At 53.0% G+C, this 20,750-nt stretch overlaps 1 protein-coding gene across 3 annotated transcripts in view; it reads right to left on the reverse strand.

Annotated features, from left to right (window-relative positions):
* Nucleotides 1-20,750, reverse strand: part of HIP1 (huntingtin interacting protein 1) — a 118,962-nt gene that overhangs the window by 14,337 nt on the left and 83,875 nt on the right. For all 3 annotated transcript variants that reach the window (XM_044002557.1, XM_044002556.1, XM_044002558.1), the window contains exons 8-22: nt 20,567-20,707; nt 18,654-18,711; nt 14,877-14,952; nt 14,609-14,752; nt 14,126-14,226; nt 13,114-13,186; nt 12,278-12,461; nt 10,898-10,986; nt 9,975-10,091; nt 6,292-6,393; nt 4,462-4,605; nt 3,599-3,734; nt 1,543-1,629; nt 1,356-1,463; nt 1,103-1,239 (exon numbers count right to left, since the gene is read on the reverse strand). In XM_044002557.1, the coding sequence (XP_043858492.1) occupies nt 1,103-1,239; nt 1,356-1,463; nt 1,543-1,629; nt 3,599-3,734; nt 4,462-4,605; nt 6,292-6,393; nt 9,975-10,091; nt 10,898-10,986; nt 12,278-12,461; nt 13,114-13,186; nt 14,126-14,226; nt 14,609-14,752; nt 14,877-14,952; nt 18,654-18,711; nt 20,567-20,707 (1,697 nt within the window). The remainder of the gene's footprint in view (nt 1-1,102; nt 1,240-1,355; nt 1,464-1,542; nt 1,630-3,598; nt 3,735-4,461; nt 4,606-6,291; nt 6,394-9,974; nt 10,092-10,897; nt 10,987-12,277; nt 12,462-13,113; nt 13,187-14,125; nt 14,227-14,608; nt 14,753-14,876; nt 14,953-18,653; nt 18,712-20,566; nt 20,708-20,750) is intronic.

Here is a 20,750-nt window from a genome sequence, read left to right on the forward strand (position 1 = left end):
CATTGCCTCTTCCCCCGTAACAAACTCCTGACTCTAAATCTCCACTTCTGGTCCCTGTTCTGGGGTCCAGACTCACATCCACCTTGACGTTCTACCAGCGCCCAGTGAGCTCCTTCTCCTGACCTCACTGTTTCTGGCCTTGATGCCACCGTCACCTGAGCTTGGAAGTTCCAACATCTGACTCTTGTCTCTCCCTCCTCTCTCAAGCAGTCCCAGGTCTTGTTGGCTCTGTCTTTGCAGTATCTACTCTGCACACCCCGGCTGGGCTTCACTGCCATCTTGCCCAAGCTAGTATAACAGCTTCCTACAAGTTCTTTCTGACTCTCGTCTTCTTCCCGATCTGCCCTTCAAACTGTGAATCTCTTCTCATAGATTTCCTCCTGCATTCCTCTGATCACTCATCTTCACCGGCTCTTTCCTGCCTCCCTAAATATTTGTTAAATTGAAGTTCACGGGGGCAGCTAGATGGCGCAGTGGATAGAGCACCAGCTCTGGATTCAGGAGTACCCGAGTTCAAATCCGGCCTCAGACACTTAACACTTACTAGCTGTGTGACCCTGGGCAAGTCACTTAACTCCAATTGCCTCACACACACACAAAAAAAAAATTGAAGTTCATGGACCCCTGGACTGGAAGAAGGAATCGTCGCCTCCCTCCCAATGCAGGGGCTGTTCTGTTTTTGTCTCTGCAGCCCTAAAGTCTAGTGCCATGCTCACCACAGGAGCTTAATAAATGCTCCCGAGTGAATGCATGAATGAGCTAATGCAAACCGAGGATGGTCTCAGAGGGGAAATGGCTTTGGAAGGTTGCACAGCCAGACAGTGCCAGAGCCGGGCTTGGGCCCCGGGGGGTTCTGAGTGCCACCACCACTCTGATATGTGGCCTGCTTGTCTCTGATGTCTCCTACCCCAGAGAGTGGAGGAGTCCCTTGAAGACAGCAGTTGTGTCTGACATTTCTTTGGCATTTCCACACTTTCAGCATGTGGGAGATGCTGAATAGATGGAAGCTGGGGTTTGCCCAGAACATCTTCTGGGCATTGGGAGGAGCCCGCCTCAAATACCCCTAAGTCTTGGGCCTGGGCCCTGCTCATTGTAATGGTACCTCGCCAATGGCTGTGATCTTGCTGAGGCAGCTCCTCATCGCCGTGCTGTCTGCATTCTCAAGACAGTCCTCTTCCTTCAGCGTGGACAGATAGAGCAGGGCTTCCCTGCCGTATTCTTTACAGGCATCTGTTAGTGCTATGGATTCAAGGAAACACCATCTTTAGGAAGGGGGGCAAATTACCCTGAATGTGACCAGGCCCAAAGCTGAGTGGGCACCACCTGCCCTTCCCGGCCCAGCCAGTGGTACTTACTCTCTGCAGGCTCCAAGGATGTTGTGAGACAGGTGGCACTGCCCTGGAGGATGGTGTCACTAACCAAGTGAGCCAAGAGGGTCATGGATCTAGCCAGGCCACTGACATCTGGAACGCAAGTTCAGGGTGATCCACTGAACCCTTTCACCCCCTTGAACACCCTCTGAGGCTTCTGCCCACGTCTCACCATTGGAGGAGTTCAGATACTGGTTTTGGGCCTCCTCCACTTGGTCGATGCATTTGGAAACAGAACTCGTCTTGAAAAGGAGGTGATCTGGAAGACAGAAGCCGGGGTAAGGGCATGGCCATGCCCTTATCCCAGGGCAGTCTCCCCTGAGAGTAAAGCCAAGTGACCTTTACCTCCCTTCACTCCCCAAACACCTAGAGCAGGGTGAGTGTCCCTCTGATGCCTTCAGATCCTGGGACCTTGAAGAGATTTCGAGCTATTAGTTCAACTCCCTTCATTTTACAGATAAGGGAACTGAGGCCCACAGAGGTGAAGTGACCTCCCCAAGGTCACACAGATAGGAAGCAGAGGTGGAATTTGAACCCAGGTCTTTCCACTGTAGCACACTACCTCTCTGGTAGTAGCAGTGAAGAGACAAATTGAAGAAAGGTTTTCTGATCCGAGTGGGGCTGGTGGGATTTAGGTGTATTGTCTTGTGCGGCTTCATTAGGCTCACCCCAAACACAGATTTTTGCCTCTTTCCCTACTGCCCACTGGATAAAAGCCAGACTCTTTTACGTAGCATCCCATGCTTGGCTGTATTCCAGCCACCCCAGGTCGTGATGAAATCCTTCCCCTCACAATACAGACTTGGAGAGCTGGAAGGGGCCTCGGTCAGGGCCATCCTGTCCTCTCCACTTTAAACTACCTCACCAGTGCTCCTGCAGCCTCCCCCTGGGCCTCCAAGGAGGGGGGCCCTCTGGACTCTTGAAGCCCTCTGGTCAAGCCCCGCACACAGCTTTTTCATCCCCAGCTGGTATCTTTCTTGCCTTTGCCCAGGCCCTTCACTTCCACTCAGAACACTTCTTCCTCTCCCATAATAATAATATCACCAATAACTAGCACTTACAGAATGCTTTGAGGTTTGCAAAGCGCTATGCATACATGTGACCTCATTGGGCCTCTCTTTGAGGTAGGGATCCTTATTATCCCCTTGTCACAGATAAGAGACCTAAGGCTAGGAGGCAGGTGTCTTATCCAGGGTCATATAGCTAGTAAGCACTTCAGGCCAGAGGGAAACAGGTTTTCCTGACTCCAAGACACACAGTGCCCTAGCCACCATGACACCTGGCTGCCTTCACTCTCATTCAAATCCCACTGAAGGGGGCAGCTAGATGGCACAGTGGTAAAGCACTGGCCCTGGATTCAGGAGTACCTGAGTTCAAATCCAGCCTCAGGCACTTGACACTTACTAGCTGTGTGACCCTGGGCGAGTCACTTAACCCTCATTGCCCTGCAAAAAACAAAACAAAAAACAAAACAAATCCCACTGAAAATTCATTTGGGGGGACAGCCACTCCCAATTGATCTCACCAGTTTACTTCTGTGTTTTGCTTTTTTTTTTTTGGCAAGGCAATTGGGGTTAAGTGACTTGCCTGGGGTCATACAGCTAGTAAGTGTTAAGTGTCTGAGGCTGGATTTGAACTCAGGTCCTCCTGACTCCAGGGCCAGTGCTCTATCTACTGTGCCACCTAGCTGCCCCTGTGTTTTGCATTTTGAAAAGCAAAACTCCCCAGCAAGACTCCTTGTACCAAGAGACTGCTGATATCCCCCTCTCTGTCCCCCAGTACAAAGAATCTCGCTCATCCTCTCCTCCAGGAAGCCTCTCTGGCCCAGCCACACCTGCCTTGGGGTCATGCTACCACTTGGCACTCCCTTGGCATGGACACGTCCACTCTGTGTGAATTCTGAGATGCTCATCATGAAGAAACAGGAAAAGGGACCAGCCCTCTCAACCTGAACCCCAGCTTCCTTCCTCTTCCTTTGGGGTTCCTAGGTAATCGGATTCCTCTGTCTGGGTGGCTACCCTGGGGGGTTTCTGTCCTAGCCTGAGAAGGCCCAGTTTTGTGCACAGGCTTCCAGCAGTAGTGACTGAATCTCTTTCATTGGGATGGGAGCTCCCTGAGAACTGGACCCGCCTTGTGTACCTAAACAATGACCAGAACAGGTGTGCTGTCACCAGGCTGAGGGACGTCCTCAAGCTTGGGGAGAGCCTGTAACCGGGGCAGTGAAGCACCTGCAGAGCCGGCACAGCCGATGAGGACGGGCTCCTCCAGCTGGCTCAGTGCGTCCCTCACCATCTTCTCAGCCTCTTGCCCGCTCTCCAGGAGAAATAACTTCCGCTGGTCCTTCGCAATCTGACGCACCGATTCCTGCCAGTCAATCAGAGACAGGATGTTGTGGACCCCGAGTGAGGGCCTGTGTCCCAAAGGGAGAGGACCATTGGAGCACAGCACCATAGCCCTGGAAATGGGAAGCACCTCAGAAGCCATTGAATTGAGCCCCTTTATTTTACACATAAGGGAAACTGAGGCCCAGAGCAGTGGTGGCAAGATTTGGCTCCAGAGTCAATGTTTCTTCCCCCAGAGCACCAGTGCCTCCCTTTCCTCTGCTCTGCTTTGGTGCTATGCTGTTGGCTGGGCTAGAAAGTTCAGTGCCACCGAGGCTGAGGTCATGGAGCTGGTCCCTATGCACCTGGTGACTTCCACACAGAGAGAAAAACAAATCTCTGCTCTGCAAAAGGTCCCACTGAACGAGCTTCAGATCTCTGGACCACCAATCTCTAGCCACTGCACACGTGCCTCACTGATCATAAGAAAGGCTGGGAGGGTGTCTGGGCTAGGTGACTACAACCCGTCCCCTCCTGCCAAGGATGGAACTCGAAGCACAACCGTGCCCTGTATGAGACGTGGCCTGGGATGGATGGGAGGTAGGTCAGGTCATTCACATGTGTCAGGCTGGCGGAGAGTCGGGGACGGGCCCACAGGAAAGGGCCTGGGGCTATGCCAGAGCCTTGGCCCTGTCCCCCTGCTCCCCTCATGCAGATCCCCCAATTCTGAGCTATGAGGTGGGCCCCACAGTGCTGCTTTCCCCACTTGCCTGCGCACTGGTTAACTCCGACTGTGTTCGCTCCAGTCGGTTCCGGAGGGATGAGATCTCTTCAAACCTCTCGGATGCGATCTTCGCCAGGCTGGCGCGCTCCCTCTCTAGCCCTTCAACCTGCGTGTTCCACTTTGCCTCTGACTACAGAAGAAGCCACGTGGGCAGAGGGAAAACCTCAGCTGCCATTTACACAATGCTTTAAAACAATGTCTGTGATTTCATAGGTAAAGGGAAGCCCCACTGAGTGACCCTCCCTGCAGTTGGAGACCAGCACTGAAGAGTCTTAGGGGAGCATGACCTGGGGCAACTAGAGGGGACATCAGAGCCGGGACTGAGGCCTGACTTCTTTTTCTTTTTTGGTGAAACAATTGGGGTTAAATGACTTGCCCAGGGTCACACAGCTAGTAAGTGTCAAGTGTCTGAGGTTGGATTTGAACTCAGGTTCTCCTGAATCCAGGGCCGGTGCCTTATCCACTGCGCCACCTAGCTGCCCGATGAGGCCTGACTTCTTCACTCAGAGCCTGGCTCTCCACCCACTCCACCCCTCCACCTCTGCACAGAGCAAAGACCATTATCTCCATTTCACAGATCAGGAAACGGAGTCGCAGTGGTCTGAGGTGGGGAGGTTAAGCTGCTCCCTCTTGTAGGACCCCAAATCTGCCCTCCTGGTCCAGGGCACAATAGGTTCTACTTCCTATAACCTGCTATTCCTGTTTCCTGAGGGCACCCAGAAGGGTAAGGTAGCCCAGGTGTGTGTGGGGGGGTGTGGCGGGCAGAAAGCCAACCCGAGGGGGGAATCCACCCAGTGGACAGAGAACCCCTGACTAGAGGACCTTCCTTTTGGGGCACAGCGCCACGGGATTTTAGCCTTCAGTAAGAAGGGGGTAGTGTGGCTGATGGTTTAAATGTCTGACCCAGCTCCCTCAGAAAGGGGTCCTTATCACGGCCAGCAGGCTACAGCGCTTTTGGTTCCGCAAAGCACTTTACACAGACATCTTGTGGGTTCCTAACGTCAGCTCTGGAAGGAGGGCACCACCGTTATCATGTTACATTTGAAAGACAGAGGCTGGGAGGGGAAGGGATCTGTCCGGGGTCACCCTGACTTCTCCCCTCTACCCCCTGGTGCCCAAGGACACAAGGGAAGACTGATGCCCAGAGAGGAGCGTTCCTAATTTCCTCAGGGTAGGGAGCTTGTGGCAAGGACCTTCCTCTCCCAGTGTGGGTCAGTAAGTTCTTGGCCACTTCAGAGTCTTTGAAGGTGCCCTGGGGGGCACTGAGTGAGAGGGTCTTCCTGGCCTGGAGGCGGGCTCAGTTGACTGTGCTACACCACCCAAGAGAGGGGGGAGTCACAAACATCTTATTGTTCTCTTTTGTTTTTACATCATCTCCCCTTCCCAGAGCATCCCTCTGCCCCCCATTGCCAGAGAGCCATCACTTGGAACAAATAATTAAAACCAGAAAAAAACGTTTTGGCAGAGTTAACTGACATGACAAAATGCCTGATGTATGTAGTACTACATTCCCATAGGTTCCCCCAACCTCCCCCTGCCCCATGCTCACATCCCTAAATTGGGAGGTGATCTTTCTTGGGCTTGCCCTAAATCCCCCCCCCGGGGGGGGGAGGGAGGTGCACATGGGACGTGCTCTTTCCTTAATGCCCAACCCTTGGGTCAAGTGACCTCAGCTGTGGCTATGACAAACTAGGCCCCCCCCCCTCCCCCGTGAAGATGGTGCTTCTCCCATCACAGCAGCAGCTGCAGCCCCACCCCCACAATCAGCAGGGAAAGGCTCTGGGAGAGGAGGAAGGTGGAGGGAGGTCATGGTTACCTGGGCAGAGGTTTCCAGGGTGCCTTGGAGGGCTTGGAATTCATGTTTGCTGATGGACAGCTCTTGTTTCAAGGTCTCCAGGACCTCTGTCTGTTCTTGAGTCTGTAGGGCACAGCAAGAGGGTCCCAGAGTGAGTCATGGCAAAGCCCACCCTCTGCAGGGGGAGCTTGGGGGAAGATGGAATCCCCCCAGGTGTCCCATGTCCCTAGGGTGAGCCGGACACAACTGGGGGGGGGAATAGAGGGTGAGCCGGACACAGCTGGGGGGGGGAATAGAGGGTGAGCCGGACACAGCTGGGGGTGGGGGGCTTGGAATCAGGAGTGGCCTTATGCCCCATGCAGGGAGAACCTCCCATTTCCTCATGCCACACACCCAAGACCCCAGTGACCTTTCCACCAACACCCCTGGGACACTGAGCATGAGCATTCGGCCACCTTCCACTATCACTCCTATGGCCAACTGCCTCCTACCCCTGGGTTCTCTCCCTTCTCCCGGCTCTCTTCCCTCCTCATCCTTCCCAACGCCCCCCATTGCCACTGGGCCTTCTGGACTCCTGTTCCAACGAGCTGACTTCCCTGACCCTCGCCCCTTCTGCTCCCTCACTTCCTCCACCCCCTGCCCTTGCTGCAATCTGGCTTCCCTTCGGCAAAACCACTGGCTGTATCTTCACTCACACCAGACAACACAGTGGTGGGGGGGGGGGAGGGGCCGGCCATTCCAGGCTCCCCGTGCTTGGATGGCTCAGTAGCCAAACCTCAAAGTGCTGAATAATTACTGTCATTACTAGGGGACTTGCGGGGCCACATCGGGGCTCCTTCCAACTCTCTAACCATCCAGCTGCCCAGCCCCTTAACCCCCTGACCTTCCCTCCAATCTGGGTGCACACAGGAGAGTCATCCTCTGGAGCACACTGTGAGTGCTCCATCAGTCACACACTTCCTGCCTTTCTTTTTTTCTTTTTTCTTTTGCAGGGCAATGGGGGTTAAGTGACTTGCCCAGCATCACACAGCTAGTAAGGGTCAAGGGTCTGAAGCCAGATTTGAACTCAGGTCCTCCTGAATCCAGGGCCGGTGCTCTATCCACTGTGCCACCCAGCTGCCCCCAATCAGTCCCATACTTCTGCCCTCCTAGTCCCTGTATCCCCAGCGCTCTCTCAGATCACCTCCTCTATTCTGGCTGAACTTCCCTCCCTTCCCAATCTTGACCACTCAGCGAAATGACTCCACTGCCCGCTGTCACCAGCTCTGGACCCTGCCCCCCATTTCCTGTGCCTCTCATCCTTTGCCAAACCCTTGTCCTGCATCACGTTCCCCCCGCCTTCTCCCACTCTACACTAGAGGGCGCTCTGTCAAACCAAGTTGTCCAACATGAATTGGCTTTCACTGCCCCATCTGTCCTTTCTTTCTTCCCAATGGGTTCTTTCTCTTGATCCCCACAAAAGCCGCTTCAAACCTTCGCTTGTCTCCTCAGCCTCCCCGCCACCATCACCTCACCCCCTCTCTCAGCTTTGCTGAGAAAACAGAAGCCATCCGCCACCTCTTCTTTCTTGTCTTCATCCCAACAGTCTGTCCCATTATTTCCCTTCCTGGTCTCCCATAATGTGGCAGCCCTTCCCCGTGCCAAGCCAGCCCCTCTACAGATGCCCTTGGTGTCCTCCCTTCTTCTCCCCCAGAATGTCCCTTCAGTCAGCCCCCCCCCCCACGCTCCCCTCCCCAGCTCTTCCTGGACTGTCTTCAAACATGCCCAAGTCTCCTCATCCTTATACAACCTTCGACAGATGACTTGGGTCCATCCCCGTGTAAGAAAATCACGGGCTTTGCCAACACCCAAAGGCCCCAGCTGGGACTGATTTGGACTGATTGGGTGGGTGAGACCGACTGACTTCGCTGATTAATGTGCTTGAAGCTGACTTGATTGAGACCACACCTGCCTGACTGAAGAGGGCGTGTGCTCAGAGACTGTAGACTTTGACCTCAGCACGGGACCACCCTCAAGTCCAGTGAGTCAATGGACTTGAAGGCTACCAGCCAATTAGCTTGGAGCAGTGTGTAGGCACCACCAGTAGCTTCCGCTCTGGCAGGCACAGGGACTTCCTCTTTTTGGCCTGAGGTAGGCAAAGGCAGCTTTTTCTCCCCTCTCTCCCATACATCCTAGCTAGGCTTTGCTATCTTTCAGAGGCACGTGTTCTCTCTTTACTAATATCTAATATACTTTAATAAATGCTTCATGAAGGGGCAGCTAAGTGGCGCAGTGGATAGAGCACCGGCCCTGGATTCAGGAGGACCTGAGTTCAAATTCAACCTCAGACACTTGACACTTACTAGCTGTGTAACCCTGGGCAAGTCACTTAACCCACACTGCCCCGCAAAAAAAACCCAACAAAATCAAAACAAAACAAAAAAAAAACCAAAATAAATGCTTCATGACCCAAACTGGTACAGTAGCCTCTAATTTCTAAGTAACAAATATATTAGAAACCCCAGCTAATTTTCCCTACACTTGGGACAGTAATATAGGCAACCACCACATTAAATGTTAAACATCACACCGGCCTCAGGCTCTCCCCTGAACTTTGGTGATGTATCACCCACTACCTGTCAGACATCTCAAACTCAACGCGCCCAAATAGAACTTAGTCTCTTTTGCCCAAACCTGCCCCTTTCCTGAAGTTCCCTATTTCAGTCGAGGCCCCACCAGTTTCTTAGGTTCATGATCTCCGTGTCACCCTCCACTCCTCATCCTCATGCCTCTACTGCCAAAGCTCACTCACCACCGTGTCTCTCGTACCCAACTCTTCCCTGCTCCCATGTCCCCACCTTGGTCCAGGCCCTCAGCATCCCTTGCCTAGACTACTGCGGCAGCCTCCTCCTTGGTGTCGGTGCCTCGGCTCTCTACTATACTCCAAGTTATTATCTCCATGGCTGCCAAAATGATGTTCCTCCGCCCAGACCTGACCAAGCCATGCCTCTACTCCTGTCCTGCCTCTGGGGTAAGATGGGAACCCTCTGTGCAGCCTCTAAAACCCTCTGCCCCCTGGCTGCAGCCAGTCTCTCCAGGATGCTGCCGTCTGACCACACTGGCCTTCTGGGCGGGCCTCATGCACAGCACACCTTCTGCAGGATACCCTTTCTCATCCTCCCAACTGCCTGAGCCCTCCCTTCCAACTGCCTGGGATTGATTACACTTATTCATTGATCTCCCCTGCTAGAGTGGGAGCCCCTGGGAAGAGGGAGTTTTCATCCTCTGTCATGTCTCTAGCACCTAGGACGCTGCCTGGCTCACTGGTGGCATGTAATAAATGCTTGCTGCGTGAATCATAGAGAAGTACACCTCAGACAAGGGGCAGCCTGCTCCAAAGCAAAGAGGTGGGAGATGGGAGAAGAGCCCCCAAGCTGGTGCGGCTGGAGCAGAGACGCAAGCACAGGGATGGGAGATAGGAAAAGCAGACGGGAGCCAGGCCGCAGGGCCTTTCAATGCCGGGCTAAGGACTCTGGATCTTATCCTTCATTTCATGGTCTGGTGGATGGACAGAGGCTGGTGTAGGGGGGGGAAATGGAATGAGCTCTGTTTTGTACACATTGGGCTTAAGTCTTCCAGATGATGTTCAGGCAGAACTGGCCCACGGGCAGCTGACTCCGACCCTTGGAGACCCCCCTTCCTCGGATCCCGTCCTCAGAACTCACCTTGCGCTGGGCCTGCTCATTCGAACGATGGAAAGTTTCCTCCAGCTCTTTCTTCTCTCGCTGCAAGTCGGCCTGAGCCTGTCTCATCACGGTCACCTGTTTGGCCACTTCGGCATTCTGTGGAGGACAAGGACCCCCACAGCTCGCTGATGGATCCTTTAGGACCTTTTCCATGCCCTTCCTCCTCAAGTTCCTTCCCCTTGGGAACAGAGGAAGAGTCTGGCCGTGGAGCCTGGGGCAGGAAATCAGGCACAGGTTCACCCTAGAACCTTGGGGAGGAGGACTCCCCAGAAAACGCCATCTTCCTAAAAGACTCAGCTAACCATTATCAGAGGTAACTCATTCACACAGGGCTTGCTTGGTGTCTAAGACAGTAATTAAGGGAGCTGGAAAGTTAGACTTCTGAGGGGCCTCAGCACAGAGGGAGGGAGTTCAGGCCCCCAGTCTATTCCTGCTCTTAGTGGGCAGCAACAATCAGGAGAAGCCTGGCAGCAGGACACAGTCTGGGCCATTCATGTGCCAAGCAGTTCAGAGGACCAGAGAGCGAGAGCTGGAAGGGACCAAGAAGCCAGGCTTCTAGCTCACCCTCCTTGCTTTACAGATCTGGAAACTGAGGCCCAGGGAAGGTCAGTGATGTGACCAAGATCACATACTCAGTAAGGAGCGGGAGAAGGAATTTGAACCCAGATCCTCTGACTCCTGAGTCAGTGTGCACTTTCCACTGCCCCACACTGCCCCGGACTGAAAATGTCCCAGCACTGCTGTTTTGGGCCAGACTGGCCAGAATCCCAGAGGGAAGGGTCGATGTCCTGCCGGAAGCCCCAGGAGCTTTTCTCTACTTTGGTTTTATGAGACAAGCCCTCTCAGAGAGCCAGGCCTGAGGGTCCATCTCAGCCGTGGCAGAGCAGGGCTGGATGACATACCTTCCGCAGCAGGTCAGCATGGTTCTGAACCAGCTCGGAGTACTTCTCCTTCAGCTTGCTGTAACGCTGTTCATTTGTCTGCGCTTTCTCTGTAAGGTGAAAGGCCATGGTGAGGACCTGGGCTAGCTCAGGACCCCTCGCTCTCCTGAAGGAGGGAGGCGCCGGGACCCCTGGCATACAGACCGTCTTCTCACTCCATGTCCTGTCTGCCTCCCCCCAAGAGGCCTGCCTGTGACCCTCGTCCCCCCAGGCTGGTCACTGCCAGCCCAGGACCCCCTGCACTTGGCCAGGGTGTACAAGGCAAACTGGCAGACCACCAGAAGGACCAGGGTTGTCCATCAATTCATTAACTGGGGATGAAAAATCAACGGAGTTTTCTTTAAAAAAATCTACCATCAGGGGCAGCTAGGTGGCGCAGTGGATAAAGCACCAGTCCTGGATTCAGGAGGACCTGAGTTCAAATTTGGCCTCAGATACTTTGACACTTACTAGTTGTGTGACCATAGGCAAGTCACTTAATCCTCATTGCCCCACAAAAAAATAAAATAAAATAAAATAAAAATAAAAATCTACCATCATTTCTCCTGTGAAAATATACTTTGAATAGAAAGAATTATAAGTGGGTATGGTGATTTTGCTTTGAAATGAGAGTTTTCATCTTCCTCTCTTTTCTCTGCCTCGTGCATATGCCCTTGCCTTCCAGGGAGCCCTTCTTTAATGTGGACTTACTGTGTGTGTATCTAGGGTGGGGGATGGGGTTTGCACCTGCTCTGTGGTCTCCTTTGTGTAGGGAACCTATGAGGATGCTCCTTCCCCCAAGGCAGTTACATTTCTGGTCTCAGATCGCCACCTGGGCTCCTGAGAGGGTCAGTGACTTGCCCACAATCACACCGCCAGAAGGGATCAGAGGCTTGGACCCAGATCCTCCTGACTGAAGCTGGCTTACTATGTTCCAGGCCTTGGGTGCCTCTCTGTTTGTTTCTATGACATTTTTTTTTGCAGGGCAATGAAGGTTAAGTGACTTACCCAGGGTCACATAGCTAGTGTCAAGTGTCTGAGGCCAAATTTGAACTCAGGTCCTCCTGAATCCAGGGCCGGTACTTTATCCACTGTGCCACCTCGCTGCCCCTTGTTTCTATGACATTTTAAAAACCATTCTTTTGGTGTCTGCCTTATTGCCCACAATGTTGAGATGCCACCTCCCTGATGGTGGGGCTCTGGGCTTCCATTCTTCTTTTCTCTCCCTCCTCGGCCTTACCCCACGCTCAGACTGAATCTGAGCCCCCAAGTGTTCCCTGGGAATGGGCCCCATCCAGAGCCTCCCTGCCTGACTCTCCTCCTCCCTCCCGGGCCCGGCCCCTTGGTCTCTCGGTCTCTCACTCTCGATCTCCGTGAGACTCCGCTGGGCTTTCTCTGTGTCTTCCCTCCTTTTATTGAGCTCCTCCAGCTCAGCTCGGAGAAATTCACTTTCATCGACCGCCTGCTGCCGCAGGTGCTGCTGCTCAGCCAGCTCTGCCTCGAGCTCGCTGATCCGACCCTTCAGCTGCAGGAACGCCAGGTGTTTCTGGGAGAAGACCTCAGGCTGTGAGAATGGTAACCTTTACTTCTCTACTGTGTCGAACACAGCATGTGAGGAGGGATGGCAGGCCCTTCAGGGGCCAGGGGATGTTCTCCACACTCATCAAATCTACAGTCCCAATGTCTCCCTAAGGAGCCATCTCATGGCAGCCAAGCCTGCCAACACATCTGACAAATAGGGAGCTAGTGCTGATGCCGGTCATTGGACAGTGGGCCAGTGACCAGGACCAGGACTGGGCAAAGAAAGGCTACCTCGGAGCCTCTGGGGTAAGGCCCCCAGAAGCCTTGGGTTTTATAAAAACAGCCACTGTGGCCAGATGTCAAAGATGCTCCCAGTGGTGGAAGGCTGCAGGCCCCTCCCCCCTCCCGATCTTTTCAGTCATGGCGCATTGTGGTTGGGCCATCTGGGCCACGGGCGGTACTGGTCACCAAAAAGCAAGCGCAGTGAGACACTGGGTGAAACATGCAGTCAGGGGACCATCTTATCAGTGGAGCGACAGGATGGTGAGATCCGTCTGGGGCTTTCAAATAACACGTTATCTGATGGGTTAGATAACAACGAAGCTCAAAGGTTCCCAGCATAAAAATCAGAGACCACAGAGCCCAGGTGTAGGAGTCCCAAGTGAGCACCCTCGTACCTCGGCCTTGAGGTTCTCCAGCTCCTTCTTCAGTCCATTGATCTCCCGGTACAGATGATCAATCAAGGTATCCCTGAAAACCGCAGGGCAATTAAGGCTGTGTTTGCATTACCGACTTCCCGATTTCTTTAACTGGGTGTGTACGGGGACTCGTGGGAGGTGGCGCCTGTGGGGCTCGGAAGCCCTTCGGTACCAATCCTTAGGCACAGAATGTGGCCCGAGGTGGGGGCAGCTAGGTGGCGCAGTGGATAAAGCACCGGCCCTGGAGTCAGGAGGACCTGAGTTCAAATCTGGCCTCAGACACTTGACACTTACTAGCTGTATGACCCTGGGCAAGTCACTTAACCCCGTTGCCCGCCCCCCCCCCAAAAAAAAAGAATGTGGCCTGGGGTCTTTTAACATCATGTGATGCTCTGCTGGGGTTGGAAGAGCAAACACTGGAGATGCTGATTTCGAGCTGGAACCCTGGTTCAGACCCTGGCTAGGGCACTTACTGTATGTCTGAGCTTCCCCTGGCACGGAGGCCTCAACCCACATGCTCTGTATTTGGGTTCCAGCTCTGCGACTCGGCCCAAGTCACTTCACCCTTCTGGGCCTCAGTTCTCCAAGCAGTAAAAGGAATAGACTGGACTAATGTCCAAAGTCCTTTCCAACTTTAGTCAAGGAGGCTGCCAGGGCAAACAGTTTGGAGGTCAGGACAGTCTGTCGTTCCTAGCTCCTTCTAAAGAGATGGGGGAGATGCCTGACTGCAGGGTTCAGAAGGCCATAGGTAACCCCTCATGCCTGCCTTCTTTTTTCTTTTTCTTTTTGGTGAGGCAATTGGGGTTAAGTGACTTGCCCAGGGTCACACAGCTAGTAAGTGTCAAGTGTCTGAGGTTGGATTTGAACTCAGGTCCTCCTGCATCCAGGGCTGGTGCTTTATCCACAGTGCCACCTCGCAGCCCCCTCATGCCTACCTTTGACAGGGTCATCCTCCCATTCTGACCCAGGCAGGGGTTTTTCTGTGACTTACTTCTTTTCTCTGCTCCTCATGCCATTTTGATTGTTGAAATTGAAAGGGTCGCTGCTGAATGAGCTGCCGAAGATATCGTCAAACTTGTTGTCAGAGAAGTTCTGTGGTGCCCGGGAGAGGAGAGAAGTGTGGGGTTAGGGACGGGGCCCTGGCTGGGACAAGTGAAGGAAATCACATAGGCCCAGGCAGAAGTCACTCCTCTTGTAAGAGAACGTCACCACAGAAGGCTGGGCAAATCCCCTGGGCTGGCAGAGGCCGGACTTCACTTCAGCCAGTGGACCGCTGAGTAATTCTTTGGGAACCCAGACAGCATAGTAGAATCTACGTAAGACGTGCCCGTCACTGGCGCCGGCTCAGTGAGAAAGCACTTCGGCGGTCTCTCCCTCGGTGCCCTCCTCTTCCCTCCCTTTCCTCTGTCTCCCATCCTAGTCTCTTGGCTCTGAAGCATGAGCACGTCCTATTTTCCCTTTGGGAGCTCCTCACCTGCTGAGAAGTGGCGTCCATTTCCATGAGGTCGTCTTTCTCTAGGACGGGCTCACTGTCTGGGGATGAAGCCTCTGCTGGGATGACCACCACGGGGCTGATGTGTTCCGACAAGGCTGAGGCCCGTAAGAAGTTGGGTGGGTTCTGAAGAGGGGAGACTTGAACTGAAGCACTGTCATGTTCTGGTGCCCTCCCATCCCATCTCACTATGCCCTCAGTGGGGAGAGTCCCCAGACTTCACAGGTCCAAGGGCCAGGGGCAGCCTCACCTCTGGAAGCTGAGGGATCTGGATAAGCCGCTTGAAGTACTGCAAGTTGCTGGAACGGTAGAAGAGATCTTTCAACCTAGCGGGGGAAAGGTACCCAGTGAGCAGGCTGCTTCCTTGCCAGCCCTCCCCATGCTGAAGGGCTGTGCTGTTGATGGGACTCTCTATGTCATTTGTCTTCAATTATGATGCCAATGGGGGCAAGGGTTATTACAATTGGTTCCCTAGCAAAGTAAGTTTCCAGCAGCTCAGAGAATTCCCAAACAGGTGGAGAATCTGACACTTACCTCTGTCTGACTCTGGAATATGCATGGTTTTTCTTTTATAGTTGATTTACCTTTTAAATTATGTCTGGGCTACAGTAGTTTTCAAAAAATGTACTTCCTGAGCACACACCATCTTATAATAGGGGAGGGACATGGAAGCATCTCTGGTGCCAGTGGCAATAATCTGGTTTAAAGAAACACTTGCAGTGTATAGACCATGAGTAGGTGATGGAGAATTGGTTGTATGCTGCTACTTAGGTGAAGAAATACTTAGGATACTATGCTAAGTGCCCTCCACCAGCAGGTGTTACAGATAATCTGAGTGGGAACACCCATACTCCTCATTTATATTCCAATCCTGGGAGGATACTGAGATGAGGGAGACAAATCTCTCCTCTCTATGCCCCTCTCCTACCTTCTATCTTGAACCCAAACTCTTATGACCCAGAAAGGCGAGAGTCCTAGGACCCACAGGCCCTGGGATTTTTAAATGGTAAACCCAGGTCTCAGAGTTCCCATTCTCCTGCTCATCTGGAGCCCAGAATCCTCTCTGGTTCAGCCCCTTTGGACTCTCCAAACTTTTACAATCAATTCTTTTTTGTCTCCAAAAGCATCAAGCCTGATTCCATGTTACCTTCCCTCTTCTCCTTTAACCTCTTTTTTTTTTTTTTGCCGGGCAATAAGGGTTAAGTGACTTGCCCAGGGTCACATAGCTAGTAAGTGCCAAGTGTCGGAGACTGGATTTCAACTCAGGTCCTCCTGAATCCAGGGCTGGTGCTTTATCCACTGGGCCACCTAGCTGCCCACACCTTCCCTCTTCTCAAGGGCAGGGGGAACAAGCCGAACAGCCAAATACTGGGGCAGAGGAAGAGGTCTGTGGGGACACTAGTTTGGAAAGGCTCAGATGCTGGGGGGGGGGGAGGGGCGGGGTTTGATAGAATCAAGTGTCCCCTCCCCTCAGAAATGGAGCCAAGAGCAACGGGCTCTTCCAGTCCCATAAGCTACTAGTAATTAACATTCAAGGAACAGAGCCTCAGGGCTAGGCTCTTCGGACTTAATAAGTCAGTGATGTCTGACTGTTAAATAGGCCATTTGTAGGGTTGTTCAAAGGGGACTGGCAAACCAGGAGGCCGACTTCACCCTGAGCTTGTCCTCCGTTCACTCCCTGAGAAATCCCGTCCTGGGTCTCCAAGCTCTCTGTCGGCTCCATGCTTGGGGCTGGGGCTGATGGGGCTGAGAAGTGCCCGAGTGTGAGGTTAGGACTCTTGGCCAGTCTCCCTGTTGGGCTTCCAGAAAGCTGGCCCTGACTGCCAGGCCTCTGGTTACCCCAGAGGGTAATGAGAGAAGGCCTGGGTCTAAGCAATGGAAGGCTTGCTCTGCTCGTTGGGGAAATTGTGACTCGCTGTCTGATGCTGTTTTGCCTTTCTCTCAATGCTCTGGAGGAACTCGTTGAACCTCAGGGGTTCGACACTGATGCATCTAGCAGTTCCATGAAGGACCCTAAAGATTCTTTAAGCTTCCAAATATCTATCTGTGGCTGGTCCTTGGAATATGTTTCCTGGAGATCATAAAAACTGCCCCTTTGCTCCCCTTATTGAGAGATTGTAGCCCCCCCAAACTTGGAGTGTGTGGAAGGTCCCTCCCACAAGAGAGGCATGTAATCACCAAAGGAGATATGCCTTGTCGTGCAGTTTGCAGAGTGCTGGATTATTCTGATCCCCTTTGTCTCCTTTGATTTTACTGTTGTTGTTCAGTTGTGTATGGCTCTCCCTGATCCCGAGTGGGGTTTTCTTGGCAAAGATACTGGAGTGCTTTGCCATTTCTTTCTACAGTTCATAGGACAGATGAAGAAACTGAGGAAAACAGGGTTAGATCACTTGCCCAGGGTCACACAGCTAGTGTCTGAGGCTGGATTTGAGCTTGGGTCTTCCTGGCACTCTATTCACTGTGCCCCCTAGCTGCCCCGTCTCCCTTGATATATATCTCAGTCTAATTCGCTCTCGTTTGGAGTTCCCTGTTAGTATCCTCTGGTGACAGTTCTTCTTCCAGGCACTTAACCTTCCTCTAAGCGCCCTTGCCCCTAGCTTGCCCATTCCCTGGGAGGCTCTCTTACCCCCATGCCAACCAACCCTTTTTTCCTCTCATCAGTCAAACAGCTTCTGGGTAGACACGTCACTTAATAAATGAGCAACATCCAACCTCCTGGTGAACCCTTCTAGGTTGGATCAGAGGGGGGTGACGGCTTTCTTGGCCTGTGTGGGGGACATGACACTTTTCTGGCCGCTTTCCCCAACTTTTAAAAGAAGAGATTTATTGAAAACTTAATATTAAGCAACAATTTAACTTATTAAACTTGCTTTGGTAACGATTTCGACTTAAATGGGTTTATTTATTTATTTTGGGGGGGCGGGGCAACGAGGGTTAAGTGACTTGCCCAGAGTAGTTAGTGTCAAGTGTCTGAGGCCATAAATGGCCTCAATTTTCAATGTGCAAACTATGGTGAACTTTCCCGTCCCTTCCTCCAAGTCTTCATCCGGCTTCTTTCTCCCCTCATTCTCCATCCCTTTTCCTCTTCCATGGTCATACTTGGTGTGCCCTCGGTTCTCCTGCTTCTGTTTGTCTTTCCCATAATCTCATCAAGGTTTCCTCAGATTTCTTTATATACCTTATACTTGTGGGTCTTGATTGCTGCCCAGCCTTTGATCGTATCACAGAATGTAAGTTCCCTGAGGGCAATGGCTGGTTCATTTTTGTCTTTGTGTCTCTGATGCTTGGCACTGAACAGGTGCCTAATAAAATGCTTGTTAACAGATTGACTGATTATATCAATGCCCCACAATTTATAGAACTATTGCTCTATAGGTTGCTTCTATTTATAAATTCTAATGATATATTTATAAAACTATCTATTTATAAATTCTAATTATAAATAATTCTATGAAAACCTTTGAAGCGATCGTATAGTCATAGCTCTAAAGATGGAAAGGACCCCCGAGACCATCTAGTGCAATTCCTTTATTTATTTGGATGAGAAAACTGAGTCTCAGGAAAATTAGAGTGACTTGACCAGGTAGTCAGCCTCAGAGGCAGGATTAGAACCCAGCTCCTCTGACTGGGGAGCAAGTGCTCTCTGTCCTGAGCCACACTGCCTCCCTCAGAGCATCCATCTCCGGGCTGCGGGCCCTCTCCCTCATCACCCCTTCCTACCCATAGGTGAAAAAGAAAGAGCATTTCAAAACAAAACACCTTCCCAGCATGTTTCTGCTACCGAAAGGTCTGACTGTTTTTGTGACTTTGCTCACTGCCAGGGGGTTCTGCACAAAGATCTCACAAGTTTCTTTTCCTGATGTCTCCCTGTAAAATGTCCCCTTCCCCTCTCCCAGCTCAGAACACAGGCCCTGTCCACGCCTGGCGGCGCAGCCTCAGCCGGCCAAAAGCACCAGGGCACCTACTTTTTTTTTTTTGCCAAGGCAATGGGGGTTAAGTGACTTTCCCAGGGTCACATGGCACCTACTTCTTGAACTGTTCCAGGAAACGATCCCGGTGGCCCTGGAGGGTGTCGGCAGGAAGACCTGGGGGAGAGCAGAAAGAACAAGGCTGAGAGAAGGGAAGGAAGCAGGGGATAATTCTTGTTTTCCACAGCATGGCGGCAGGGCCATTGCTTTCACTAGGGAATCCGGTGCCACGGGGCAGCCCTGGCTCCCCTCCCCTCCCCTCCAGTCCAGCTTCAGTCATCGAGGAGCCCCAGGCCGAGCAGGAGGCCCTGTACGAGTGTACCTCAGGGGTCAGAGGGAGCAGGAAGCCCGAAGGACATCAGAGCTTGGGGGGGCCCGACTGTCCTCGGGAAGCCTCCCATGCCCAGCTCTCTGGGGCGGATTGTGGCATTCAGGCCAGAAGGGCCTTTCCCAGTCACCCAGCCCAACCTCCTCCCTCTCCAGAAGAGGAGCCTGGCCCGGGGCGGTGCACAAAGCCATCCTCAGGGCCTGGAATTCTAAATCCAGGGCTCTTCCCCTTTCCCACTCTGCCCTTCATCCTGAGCTGGGCACGCTAGAGCCCAAACTGTGCGGCAAGAATCGGGGGCGTGGCATCTGACACAGGCTTCATGTGCCCTTTGAAATGCCCCCGTGGCGAGGCTTTTCCAGCAAAGCCTCACTGGAACCTGAGAGGACTCGGACATCTTGCTGAACTGTGATCCTCCAGTGAGGAGGATGGAGAAGCCTGGGGCTAGCAGGCCTGGGTTCGAGTCCCTCCCGCCTCTGCCCCATCTGCATTCTACATTTCTTGGCTTCAGCGCCCTCCTCTACAAAACAACAGGGTTGAGCTAATGATCTCTGGGGTCACTCTGAAGGCTTACAACTCTATGGATTTAAGTATTTCAGATGTGGCCAGCAGCCCAGCAGGCCCTTTGAACAAATACAATTCATTACCCCCATCATCCCACAAACAGAGATAGATGAATCCCGGGCTAAGCCGGGCCTATTGAGTGGCTCAGGCACGGTCCAGAAGCTGCTGAATGACGGGTGAAGCTGGGGACCGACTCTGAGCCCCTGTCCCTCCTCACTTCCTCCTATGGCCCAGGACCAATTCTCTTGAGCATTCCCATAGAGAGGTGCCTTTGCAAACTCCCCTTCTTTTCCAGGCCACAGCCTCGTGCCCAGAATGCTCAACTTCACCCAATGCCGAATTCCTAGCACTAGCAGGCCTTGAAAGACCCCCTTCTCTGGGAGGCTTCCGGAGCTGACAGAGAAGAGCTGCTCCCCCTTCCCTCGTCCTCACTTGGAATCACTTTGACCCTCCCTGACCTCAACCAGAATTTTGTGCTGATGCTTTCTTTTTGCTCCTAAAATATACCCTGGTTGTGTCTGTGGCTTAACGCTTCCTGCCCGTTTAGATCCCAGCTTGCTGTTTCCATTCTGTTCTCCCTTGGCAGGAGAGATGTTTATGAAAGGGGTTGTCTGAAGTCATGCCTGGCTATGATCTGTGTCCCTAGTAAGAGTGAACCAAAGCACAGAGTAAGTGCTCCCTGGTCCTGCCAATGACGTGAGGCTGGAGGGTAAGAAGGAAGAGAGTGTCCCTGGGGGGAGTCATGCCCCACCCCAAAGGGCTGCTGGACACATGATGTCACTGCCTTGGGGCTCCAGAACCCCCAGGGCCTCCTTGGGCTTGGCCTCCCTACCAGGTCTCACCCTTGAGGTATCAGGTATTCCAGAGGTGACTGCGGAGACACTAATGGGGTGACTTGGACTGACCCCTAGAGATGCTCTTTGGGGAAGAGGGAACAAGGGGCAAGCCTGCTGTGGAGGCAGTGGGAGGCACTGGGCACAGCCTCCCCTCTAGAGATAGCCCCGGGCCTCCCTCTGGACGATGCTGATGGGGAGAGAGAGAACCAGGCCCAGTGGGGGCTGGGCCTGGGCTGGTGGGACTCACAGGAGTGCAGTTTGAAGAGCAGCTTGACGGTGTAATCGTACAGGTGACTGCAGTCCAGAATCACCTGGATCAGCGGGGCCAGGCGGCACTGTCCTGCTGCCGTCACCGACACGGAGCGAGACATGTCCAAGGAACTGAACACTGGGAAGGAAGGAGAGGCATGAGGGGCAGGGAGACCGAGGGG

The sequence above is a fragment of the Dromiciops gliroides genome, chromosome 4, assembly GCF_019393635.1.
Source record: "Dromiciops gliroides isolate mDroGli1 chromosome 4, mDroGli1.pri, whole genome shotgun sequence".
Classification (NCBI taxonomy): domain Eukaryota; kingdom Metazoa; phylum Chordata; class Mammalia; order Microbiotheria; family Microbiotheriidae; genus Dromiciops; species Dromiciops gliroides.